The 13,035-nt window shown below is 37.9% G+C and overlaps 1 protein-coding gene across 1 annotated transcript; it reads left to right on the top strand.

The window, feature by feature from the left end:
* Positions 1-1,645: 1,645 nt before the first annotated feature.
* LOC113915476 (60S ribosomal protein L14-like) lies at positions 1,646-2,257 on the top strand. The gene has a single exon (XM_035723114.1). It carries the CDS (start codon positions 1,646-1,648, stop codon positions 2,255-2,257), a length of 612 nt encoding a protein of 203 aa, XP_035579007.1.
* Positions 2,258-13,035: the final 10,778 nt, after the last annotated feature.

The raw sequence follows: 13,035 nt of genomic DNA, 5'->3' as shown, positions 1-13,035 counted from the left end.
AAAAGTCTCTTCAACAAATGGTGTTGGGAAAACTGGACAGTAACATACAAAAGAATGAAACTAGACCACTTTCTTACACCATACACAAAAATAAATTCAAATTGGATGAAAGACTTAAATGTGAGACCCTGAAATCACAAAAATCCTAGAAGAGAACATAGGCATTAGCTTCTTTGACATCAGCCATAGCAATTTCTTTTTGATAGGTCCCTTGAAGCAAGGTAAGAAAAATAAAAAATAAACTATTGGGACTACATCAAAACAAAAAGCTTCTGCACAGCAAAGGAAACAATCAACAAAACTAAAAGGCAACCTCCTGAATGGAAGAAGATATTTGCAAATGACATACCCAATAAAGGGTTAGCATCCAAAATATATAAAGAACTTATAAAACTCAACACCCAAAAAATGAATAACCCACTTAAAAATGGGCAGAAGTGGGTGCCTGGGGGCTAAGTTGGTTGAGCGTCTGACTCTTGGTTTCGGCTTAGGTCATAATCTCATGGCTTGTGGATCAAGCTCTATGTCAGACTCTGTGCTCAGCAGGGAGGCTGCATGAAAGATTCCCTCCCTCTGCCCCTCCCTACTTTCTCTCTCAAATAAATAAAAAAATAAATCATTTTTTAAAATGGGCAGAAGACATGAATAGACGTTTTTCCAAAGAAGACATACAGATGACAAACGGACACATGAAAAGATGCTCAACATTGCTCATCATCAAGGAAATACAAATCAAACCACAATGACATATGACCTCACACCTGTCAGAATGGCTAAAATCAACAACATAAGAAACAACAGGTGTTGGTGAGGATGTGGAGAAAGGGGAACCCTCATACACTGTTGGTGGGAATGCAAACTGATACAGTCACTCTGGAAAACAGCATGAAGTTTCCTCAAAAAGTTAAAAATAGAACCACCCTACCATTTAGCAACTGCACTACTAGGTATGTACCCAAAGAACACAAAAACACTAATTCAAAGGGATACATGCACCCCAATGTCCCAATGTTTATAGCAGCACCATCTACAACAGCCAAATTACAGAAACAGCCCAACTGTCCATTGACGACTGAATGGATAAAGAAGAGGTGGGGTGTGTGTGTGTGTGTGTGTGTGTGTGTGTGTGTGTGTGTGTGTGTGTGTGTAATGGAATATTACTCAGCCATAAAAAAGGATGAAAGCTTGCCATTTGCTATGACATGGATGGAACTAGAGAGTATTATGCTAAGCAAAATAAATCTGAGAAAGACAAATACCGTATGCTTTCACTCATATGTGGAATTTAAGAAACAAAACAAATAAGCCAAGGGGGAAAAAGAGAGAGAGAGAGGCAAATGAAAAACAGACTCGGAAAACAGAGTCTTAACTATAGAGAACAAACTTATGGTTACCAGAGGGGAGGTAGGTGGGGGGATGGGTGAAATAGGTGCTGGGGATTGAGGAGTGCACTTGCTGTGATGAGCACAGGGTTTTGTATGGAAGTGTTGAATCGCTATATTGTACACCAGAAACTAATATTACACTGTATGTTAACTAACTGGAATTTAAATAAAAACTTAAAAAGAATAAAGTAAAAACTGACAAAATTATAAAAGAGACATGTGCACAGTAGGGAATGCCTTCTTCCTTCTCCCCTGCCAACATGGTTTTTAGGTGCTTCATGGAGGTTGGCTGGGTGACCTACATCTCCTTTGGGCCTCCTACAGGGAAGCTGGTCAGGATTGTAAATGCTACTGCTCAGAACAGGGCTTTGGCTGATGGACCTTGCACTCAGGTAAGAAGACAGGCTATGCCTTTCAAATCCATGCAGCTCACTGACTTCATCCTCAACTTCCCACACAGTGCCGGCCAGAAGTATGTCCGACAAGCGTGGCAGAAGGCAGGTATCCTTACAAAATGGGCAGCCACACGATGGGCCACATGGATTGAAGCCAGAGAAAGAAAAACCAAGATGACAGATTTTGATCATTATAAAGTCATGAAGGTAAAGAAAACAAGGAACAACAGAATAATCAAGCTCCATGTCAGGAAGCTGCAAAAAGCAGCTCTCCTGAACGTTCCTCCCAAAAAAGCACCTGCTGCTAAGGGTCCCGCTGAGGCAGCTGCAAAATTTCCAGCAAAAAAGATGGCTGCTGCAGACAGGAAGGCTCCAACCCAGAAGGATCCCCACCCCCAAAAGCTGCAGGCCAGAATGCAGCGCCTGCAAAGTCTCAGGAAGGTCAGAAACCTCCAGCCCAGAAATCACCTGCTCTGAAGGCATCTGGCAAGGAAGCATAAAAGCATAAGAGGCTATTATAAATAAGTAATAAAAGTTCTTTTCCTTTTGTATACATAAGAAAAAACTGACAAAATTACAAAATGAAAAAAAAAATGAAGTATTTGGAGATGAAGGACACTCGTGAAAAATGCATAATTAACAATTAAGACCCATTGCAAACCTCAGGATAAAATCCTTGTTTTATTGTACTTACAATTCCTAACAATCTTGTATTTTAACTGGAAACAATTTAGTGGTTTTCTCAAGATTACAGAGCCAAGAAGTAAAGGAAATGAAATTCAAATGTAGATCCATCTGATTCCAAAGGGCATGCTTTCTCTTCATGCCACCACATATAATGCCTGCTCTCTCAGCATTCTGAGATGAAACCTCTCACCTGAAGGCAAGTAGAAATATATATAGTCCTCCTAATAAAATATTAATTTTCCATTAAAGCGTCATGGTGAGGAGCATTTTTTATATTTTCACACACGTTTGTGAACATGCACACACACTCCCAAGAAGCCCCACATTTTCTAGGAATATAAGATTTATTTAATCTGTTTTGAACTTACTTCTTAGCCTTATCTCTCCTTCCCTGCACCCCCATACACTCCATATACTATGAATTATTTACATGCCATGTTGACTGAAGTTTACATATACTTTTCTTTCTGCTCAAAATACCATTCCTCGGGTGCCCCCATTTTTGTCTAATCATTTCAAGGGAAGTGGCTCAGTTCAAACTTCCCTTAATTAGACCTGAACAGTGAATGAACTCAACACTCTTATCTTACAGACTTCTGAAATATCCAGTGTCTACCTCTAACACAGGACATTTCAGTCTGGATTACATTAGTGGTGCACTTCTTTCTGCCACTAAAGGGCAAATGATTCGAGTCCAGGAACTGTATCTATTTGTCTTTAAACTTCAGTCCCTACCAGTTCCTGGAATATATTAAATACCCAATAAATACCTATTGATGAATAAAACAATCAATCATTCAGAAGTTTGGAAAACTAAAACATTTTCCCCAAAGTCTAATAAACCTAGGTTAGTGTATGATAGGATGTTCTGGTTAAACAAATAATTTCCTTGAAAGATTATCTATGGAATAAGTATTATCAAAGAACCACGTAATCATTTAATTTTTCCTTGATGAAATAATTTTGGGCATTATAATGGGGACATCACAGGCTCTTATTGGTTGTCATCAGTAAGCATGCTTCAACATCATTTAATAAAGAGATCTGGTTAGTGTGTCAAATGCCAAGGAACTTATTACATAGCGGTGTCACTGTTTTGATTCCAAATATTGATCCAACAGTATTTCTAAACCTAGAGGAAAAAGCTTATTTTGAAAGAAACTGTAGAAACTATATTCAGTAATTTTCTGGATATCTTAATCTTCTGCAACTGTCACACTGACGCACTGACCTTGACAAGTATGTAACCAACATTAAAGTTGTCCTAGGCAAAAACTCATGCTTGGAGGCTAAACCAATGACCTCCTGCCTATGCATTCACAATTTACCTGTTCTATTTTTAATATCCATGTCCTGTTCTTGGTTTGATATCCTGACTTGATATCCTATCTTGCCTTTTCACATTATTTATCCTTTCAGACTCTGTCCCTGGCATTTAGGACTTCAGTAATCAGGAGGGTTTGGGCTGTAGCCCCTCCTTAACTTTTACCACTCCCTATTGCCTGTGGTGGGGACTCTACTTCAGCTCCCAGTGGACTTGTCTTTGCCTGGGCTGCTCCCACCTTCCCCCAGGCAGAGTGGGAGAGTTAGAGGAATTAGACAAAATTTTGATAAGTTTGTTATTCCTCTTTGCCATCACAAATGTACAACCAGTGCTTTATGATAAGGACCCAGTTGATGCTTGGCCAAGTTTGAACAACAGGCAATTGACCGGGGACTTTGCGTGGGGAAAAACAGTTCTCAGCATTTCCTGAATTCTGATCCTTACATTGAATATTGTGTGTGTGCACTGGCAGCACAGTTCTCTTTTGGGTCTTAATGTCACTGTCTATAAAACTGATTATAAGAACAGTTATCTCCTAAAAAAGTAGATACCCAGATCAACGTTTGTTTGTGAAGAGTTTCACTAGAGTTAAAAAGGCCCCTATCAACTAAACTGATGGATTTCTCCCATTTCACTTGGTGGGATACCAGGAAATCTTGATGGGATTTTAGTCTGTCATGTGTGTATGTGTGTAATGCACCGAATGTTTATATATTAAATTATGTCATTTAAACTAGACATAATTTTTAGTACAAAAGAATGACTTTATTACATGTCTGCCATAAAGTCACAAGCATGGGTGTCCTAGGGTTGGGAGTGGGGGGCAGACAAGCAGTTAAAGCAAGCATGAATTTCCATTTCTCAGTTTTCCTACATGCTCGTTCCTCAATCATTCCTTTTTTCCAAGACAGGCTGTAGAAAGTATCAAATATCAAGAAATATATATGGAAGACATTTTCAAATTTGAGCCAATACTAGTCTCAGAAAATTGTTGCTCACTTTGGAAGCAGAATGCTCTAGCTTGGTTCGAGGAGCTCCTAATCTCCATACCAGCATAGTTTCAAAACCACTGTGCTCACATTTCAAGAGCAGCCTCTAAAGCAACTGTTCCCCCTACATTTTTCCTTAAAATGAACTGTAAGTTAAAATAAGGTGGTTTTGCCCCAGATTGGGATTGAGATGCCAATATTTCCAAAGAGAATGAATCCAGAGGTTAGCATAAATACATAAAATGCACACTTCTCATTTCTCATAATCTTTTACATTTTTTGACATAAAACATTCACACTGCACTCATTTATGAACTCGGTGCCTAATTTGAAACATATTTTCCATTGAAGAGATGATTTTATATGGAAAAGGAAATAACTCCTGTAGTCCCTCTGTGTATATTGAAAAAGAAGTCTGGAGCCATTATATAGTTCATGCTTAAGTTTTGATTAAAAGATACCATGAAAATCCCATGAGAGCTCAGCTCAAGGTAAGGGATTTGATTTGAACATATTGAAAAAAGATTGGGTGCCCAAATACCACTTTTAAGTATCTTTTCTTATTGAACTATATAATAAACAATTCACATGAATGAAAAACCAGCAACTTCCTGAATCATGGTCACATCTGTTTTCCAGTCAAACTTAAATCCCCTATCTCTAAATTTAGTGAATCATTAATTTTAGATCTGGAAGAGAATTTAGTCCAATTCCCCTCATATTACAGATGAGGAAATTGAGGCACAGAGAGATTTTTTCCTCCATAACCCCTCCTAATCCTTCCAGTCTCAGCTTAAGTCACTCCTTGGGGAAGCTTTCTCTGATTCCTGCCACCACCACAAATGAGATCTCCCTGATATATACTCACAAATTCCTCTGTATTTTTCCTTCATAGTGCTTAACATAACTTATAATTGTGCAATTGTTTTCATGACTTTTTGGTTTAGAATATGTCATCACGAGGGAAAGCTCCATGAAGCTCTTTGAGCTGGATGCTCACTGACAAGCACATGCCAGGCACAGGGAGCGTGCCCAGGAAGTACTTAGTAAATCAATGTTGAAGTGGCATGCAATGACACAAATATATGTATTACTTCATTTATAAAATAAGAGGATGGACTAGATGATCTTTAAAATTTATACTAACTAAAATAAAATGTATGAATGCTTGGTGAGGCCTGATGTTCTTTCCCCTCTGCCACAAATGTCAGAGAAGACAAGTCTTGCTGCTATTCATAGTTTCTCCATTTCCTGTTTGTGTAACTTTGGGCAAATTATTCTCTACATTGAAGCTCAGTTTCTTTAATAGAAAAAAATAATAAAAATCTTTCTTTCAACTCATTTTTTCAATTTTATTTTTTAATCGTGGTAAAAATATATATAATACAACATTTCCCATTTTAACCATTTTTAAGTGTACAGTTCAGTGTCATGGAATACATTCACAATGTTGCACAACAATCACCACCATCCATCTCTGGAAATTTTTTCATCTTCCCAAGGCATTTATTTTTATACTCTCACCTTACCAATCCTTCCCTCTTTCTCAGACCTCCAATCCATTTACCTTTCCTCACCATCCATCACTTGTACCAATTACCTATTGCTATGTAACAGATGATTTATTGGGCTCACAATTCTGCTAGGGGGTTCCTCTGGTCTAGTCTGGTCTCAGATGATCTTACTTGATTTTGTTTGTGAGTTTGCAGTTAATTGGTTAGTTGACTGGGACTTGGCTGGTCTTGGATGACCTTACTCATATGTCTAGCAGTAGGTTGGTTGTTGGCAGGTGTGACAAGAGTGACGAAGTCATGTAATTTTCATCCTCCCAATAAGATAATCAAAGCTTATTCTCATCGTGGTGATGGCAGTATTCCAAGAGCACCAATAGGTCAAGACCCAATTCTCAAATGCTTTTCAAGCTTTTGGTTAACCAAAGGAAGTCAAATGGCCATTTTCAGGGTGGAGGAGATCACAACAAATTAGGGGACATTACTACAAAAATATGTCACACCCTTGTTAACCAACTGGATCCCATGCTCTACCACTACAGTCGTTCATTTCTACACATTATCAACTCTCTTCCTAATTCTCCTTCCAAAATACTCAATTGGAAAAAACTTCAAACTCTGGTCAAGGCTAACAATCTACTTATTCTGTCCTATATTGGAGCAATTTATATTACTGAAAAAATCATCCAAGTAGGCTAGATGCAGTCACTTGTAATTCATGACTACAAATCCCATTTGGGCACTGAGTGTTACTTACTAGTCCCACTTACTTTTCTGACTAATTCACGTTGTTATGTCCTAGAAGATGACCTTATTTCATAATATCCATCACATAAACACACACGGAGGGAGAGAGAATCAGAGAAGCAGGAGGGCGTTTCCTTCTCTTGCTGATAACAACTCTCCTGCATCTGCTAGCACAGTCCTCGCCTCCTTCTAGATGTCTTTCAGACCGATTTCTTTGGGCTTAATCTGTTTCTTGTGCTCCCTGCTCATCTGTCCAGCTGCCTCCCTGGCATCTCACTTAGATGTCTGCCAGGCAGCTCAAACATAACATGCCCAAACAGAACATTCGATTCTGTTTGTTTCTTCACCATCACCCTCCAATGCACAAAGCACATCTCTCTCCCAGTTTCCTCCATTTTTAAGGGCACTTAACAACGTTGTTCAAGTCAGTAACCGGGGGTCACTCTTGTTTCCTCTTTCTTGCTACCTTCTCATGAATCCATTAGCAAGTATTGTCAGATACCAGAAACATATAACAAGTCCGCATGCTTTTTTATATCTCTGCTTCCACTACTCTTGCCAGGCTACCATCACCCCTCATCACCTGCAATACATTTTTAACCGCTCTCCTGGCTGTCTCCCTCAGACACTTCAGTCTACTCTCTACTGAAATCTTTTAAGAACACAAATGATCATATTATTCCTCTGCTTAAAATTCTATAATGGTTTTCCACTACACATAGAATTAAATTCAAATTCTTTATGGCTGTCTGCAAGGCTCTGATATGGTCGCTGCCTGCCCCCTCCCCAACCTCACCTCACATTGCTCTTCTCTGTATTCTTATGCCTCAGCCACTCTGGCCCGAGTTCTACTGCTTGAACACAGTAGGCCTATTCCTGCCTCGGGGCTCTGGTACTTGCTATATTCTCTGCCTGGGATGTTGCTCCTGTGGTGAAACTTTATTGTAAATCAGGTCTCACCTCAGATGTCACCTGGCCATCCTTTGTAATGTTGCTTCTCCTCCACTTCCTCCTCACACATAGCTATACACAACCCTGCTCACTCTCCATCACAATATTCTGCTTTTTTCTCATGGTGTTTGTATTACTTGAGATTTTTTGTTTATATCTATTCCACTAGAATATAAAATCCGCAATTGCTAAGGATGTGCCTATATTGTTCAGTACCTTATTCCTAGCTTTTAGGACAAAGTATGAAAAATAGTAGGTATTCAATAAATACTTGCCTTAAAAAGAGAATAACAAAGCCTTTCATATTGCATGGTTTCTGTGAGAAAATTTTTTTAAATGCATTTGAAACACTAGTATATCCTAGTCACTCAGTCAATGTTGCTCATCTCTTCACAGTTGAAAATGAATATTTTTTCCATCTTGTTCCCTTGGCACCTAGCAGTTTCTAGAAATATTATGCATGTAATGATTATTTTTTGTATCAAATCAATGATTCCACAATAAATGCACTAACTTTGGTCACTATGGATTCCATAGGATATTTTGATCAAGATATTTTTGGTGATAAGAAACAGAAATCTACTCATACTAACTTATATGCAAAGGAATAATCATATTACGGGCAAAGGTGTCATCTTATACATGCACAGAAAAAACCTCCCTGAGGCTTGGAACCAGGAACTAGAAAATTATCACATATTGTGGCTATTTCTTTTGAGGTGGCATGACATTTTGTCTGGATCATTCTCTCTCTGCAGTTCAGGTCTTTCTAGTGTTTCAAGCAATGGCTATCCCAACCCTGGCTTTATATTAGTTCATAGTTCAAATGACCGAAAGACAGTAAACTAGTGTCTGAGAATTAGATTTCCAAATTCCTGTGAATAAAATCTAATTTACCCGGACTGGGTCAAATACTCACTTCTACTCAAACATGTATGGTCAGGAGTTGTGGTTATATATTACCAGATGGCTTTGGAGGTCCACACCTCTGTGTGTTCATGTGTGTGGTGGTAGGGGAAGGGTAGAGGTCTCAGAAAAAATGAAGAAATAAAGGAATGGACTAATTCCTCGAAATACATTTACCTCTCAAGATCCATTAAGTTCAGCTTACCGAGGAGTGGAGACTCTTATCTCCAATGGCGGCTTTGGTCTTCAGATCTTAGCTGATTTTTCTTGACCATGTCCCATTCAAATGGTATAAAATACACTGAGAGGGGAGACTTGGCCCAGATGTATGTGGAGAGTTTGCCTTGTTTCAGTCACTAGTGAGACTTCATACTCCAGGGGCCTTCCAGTGAGCTGGTGTCTGATACGTGTAAATTACAAGTCAGATACACAAAGCACTCACAATATGGGGGCAAGAAGTCTTGTCTGATAATGCTGAAGGAACAAATGTAATTGGCATTTTGATCAGGATACAAATGTTCTCAGGAAGAACCATTTTGAAACAAGAAATCTACCAACTAGAGATTGAAACTGAGATGCACATAGATACCACTTTCATCTTTGACCTCCTGAGAAGCTTGATTTATTAAGAATGTAGGAAAACAGAATGATTTGATTCCTGGTGTTAGCATGGGCACTGCAGTAGAATCATGGAAGGAAAGGAAAATGGATTTGTTTTAATCCTTTTTGCAGTACCCTCTAACGGCAAGCCTACACATTTCCCATGCATAAGAGAGAAGTGTTTATTGAATTTTAGGACATAGTTCTTCTGCCTGCCACTTCCCATTCTGTGACTCTCTCATGAAGAATGAACACCCTTCGAATTGAGAGGTAGGCAAGAGTGAGAAAAAGTGAAAATTGAACTGATTTCTTTGAATGTGGAATAAAAGATAGATAAAGATCAGGAGAAGCGACTGAAGGCTGCTTTGTATTTTAGACAGTCCAGATTAGAAGGAAAATATTTGTAATGTTCTTGAGGTCAAGTCCAGCTACATTTTAGCAATATCAGGGAATAGTAATTAAGAAAATGTAAATGTTGGATATGCAAAGGCTACTTCTGCCTTGAGCAAGTAATACAGAGATTATAGTATTTATCAGGCATTCCTCAGATTTCAAACTTTACTTCATAACCATGTATTAAGACCTGACATCATGGACCAGTGTAAAAACACATTTGTTGTTATCTGGTGTGCCATCCAGCCAAACTTATTGGACTTGACTATGCTAGTTATTTTGAACAGTCCATATATCAGCTATTTGCTGGCAAATACATTTTTATTTATTTATTCATTCATTCTTGCATTTCTTGATACATCCATTTTCCCAAAAGATTTTTTTAAGAACCTTTCAAATTCCAGGTACTGTTCTAGAAATATAGACTATAATAAGGCAAAGAAGAAGGATGAGGAGGAGGAGAAGAAAAATTAATTAGGACCTTGCCGCATACTTTGTTTTGTTGAGCACGTACTCAGTGTGGTAGTTAATTTTATGTGTCAACTTGGCTAGTGCCCAGTTGTTTGTTCAGACACTAGTCTGTATGTAGCTGTGAGGGTGTTCTGTAGCTATCATTTAATATTTAAAAGATCACCCATGATAATGTGAGTGGGCCTCATCCAATCAGTTGAAGGCCTGAAGAGCAAAACCTGAGGTTAACTGGGAAAGAAGGGATTCTGCCTCAAAACTGTAACATGGAAGTCCTCCCTAAATTTCCAACCTACCATCCTGACCTACAGACTTAAGCCTGAAGATTGCAACATCAACTCTTCTGTTTCACCTCCTGTCCTGCCTTAGATTTTGATTTGCCAGCTTCCACAATCATGAGAGCCAATTCCCTTAAAATTTCTATTTCTCTTCCCCCACCCCTCCTCTCTCTTTCTTCTCTATATTAGGCACTTTCCTAAAGTTTTATGTTTACTTGATATCTCATGTCATCTCCGTAACCATAGGCAGATCCAGATATTATCAGGCTTGAAAATAGTCAATTTGGAAGGCTCTTTTTAAGAAAAACAATACAAAATTACAAACACAAAATTAGATACTGAATTTGGAGAAAACTTGTATAAATGAAGCCTTGAAACTTATCCTTTATTAATGTCATGGTAAAGACACCTCTCTTTGTAACAACCTGTGAGATAGGCCCTATTATTTTTATTTTTCCCAATTGACATATGAGGAAATTGAGACTTAAAGGACTGACTTGCCCCATGCCTTAAAGCTCAGGATCAAACAATGTAAAATTTTAGAATAAATTATACCTCATGCTTAAGGCTTAAGGCACTTTATGTAAGCATATTAGGTAATATTCCAAACAGGAAGTTTCTATTTTGGGTTGAAGAGAGACAATTCTGAGAGGTCTGTGCCTTCCAATTTGATATCCTTTTTTAATTTCTAGACCCAAAATATACCACTACCACCACTGACCAAGCACAGAACACAGAGAAACAATGCACCATGTAATCAAAGTCTTGAAACCCACATGGTACTAGCATCTTAGGATTTATGGTCACAAAGTGGGAATAGTGCATTAAAAAAAAAAACTGGAATAATACATTATATGTTAAAAAAAAGAGATAGTAGGAAGGGAAAAATGAAAGGGGGTAATCGGAGGGGGAGATGAACCATGAGACACTACGGACTCTGCGAAACAAACTGAGGGTTCTAGAGGGGAGGGAGGTGGGGGGATGGGTTAGCCTGGTGATGGGTAGTAAAGAGGGCACGTACTGAATGGAGCACTGGGTGTTATATGCAAACAATGAGTCATGGAACACTACATCAAAAAGAAAGAAAGAAAAGAAAGAAAGAAAGAAAGAAAGAAAGAAAGAAAGAAAGAAAGAAAGAAAGAAAGAAAGAAAGAAAGAAAGAAAGAAAGAAAGAAAAAGAAAGAAAAGAAAGAAAGAAAGAAAGAAAAGAAAAAAGAAAGAAAGAAAAGAAAAGAAGAAAGAAAGAAAGAAAGAAAGAAAGAAAGAAAGAAAGAAAGAAAGAAGAAGAAGAAAGAAAAAAGAAAGAAAGAAAGAAAGAAAGAAAAAAGAAGAAAGAAAGAAGAAAGAAAGAAAAAGAAAGAAAAGAAAAGAAAGAAAGAAAGAAAGAAGAAAGAAAGAAAGAAAGAAAGAAAGAAGAAAGAAAGAAAGAAAGAGAAAGAAAAAGAAAGAAAGAAAGAAAGAAAGAAAGAAAGAAAGAAAGAAAAGAAAGAAAGAATATTCAAAATAATAATAATAATAATAAGCTGGAGGCGCCTGGGTGGGGCAGTTGTTTGGGTGACTGGCTCTTGGTTTTGACTGAGGTCCTGATCTCAGGGTTGTGGGATCAAGTCTGCATTAGGCTCTGCGCTCAGGACAGAATCTGTCTGAGACTCTCTCTGAGTCTCAGAAAAGGTCTGAGACCTTTTCCTCTGCCCCTTGCCCCTGCACACACAGTCTCTCTCTCAAATATATAATAAATAAATCTTAAAAAAAAACTGGAGCAAAATGAAGTGCTTTTAGTACTTACGGATTTTAAAACATATTTCTTTTTCTCTCATTCTTTATTCTCAACCAAATGTCACATATTATATTCAAGATACTTGGCTTTAAAACAAATATCACTGGACCTACAATAAGCTTTTTTTTTTTTTAATTAATGAAGAAGAGAGAGAAAGAGAGAGAGAGGAGGGGCAAAGGAAGAGGTGGAGAGAGAATTTTAAGTAGGCTCCAATCCTCAGCATGGAGCCTGACTCAGGGCTGGATCTCACAATCCTGAGATCATGACCTGAGCTGAAATCAAGGGTCAGACACTTAACTGACTGAGTCACCCAGGTGCCCCTGGACCTATAATAAATTTTAAACAAATCTTAATATTTTGCCATATTTGCTTCAGATTTTTAAAAACAAAATTTGTAATATTGTAGATAAAATATTTTTTTATTTTGTAGATAAAATATTGTAGATAGTGTAGATAAATATTGTAGATAAAAGTTAAGCCACAATTGTATTCCCTCCTTGATCACATTTCTCTCTACCTCAATATTTACTGGTAGAATAAATAAATAACTGAACTATTGAGTGAATCCAGTTGCAATAATACTTTCTCTCCTTTCCTTCTCCACAAAGCCATAAGTGCTTCCAT

This window comes from Zalophus californianus, chromosome 11 (genome assembly GCF_009762305.2).
Source record: "Zalophus californianus isolate mZalCal1 chromosome 11, mZalCal1.pri.v2, whole genome shotgun sequence".
NCBI classification, from domain to species: Eukaryota; Metazoa; Chordata; class Mammalia; order Carnivora; family Otariidae; genus Zalophus; species Zalophus californianus.
Note: the sequence above shows the minus strand (reverse complement) of the source record. Positions and strands in the feature narration are given on the sequence as shown.

Bases quoted from the DNA above. Each gene is read 5' to 3' on its own strand.
- LOC113915476 (XM_035723114.1), top strand. From the start codon at position 1,646: ATGGTTTTTAGGTGCTTCATGGAGGTTGGCTGGGTGACCTACATCTCC.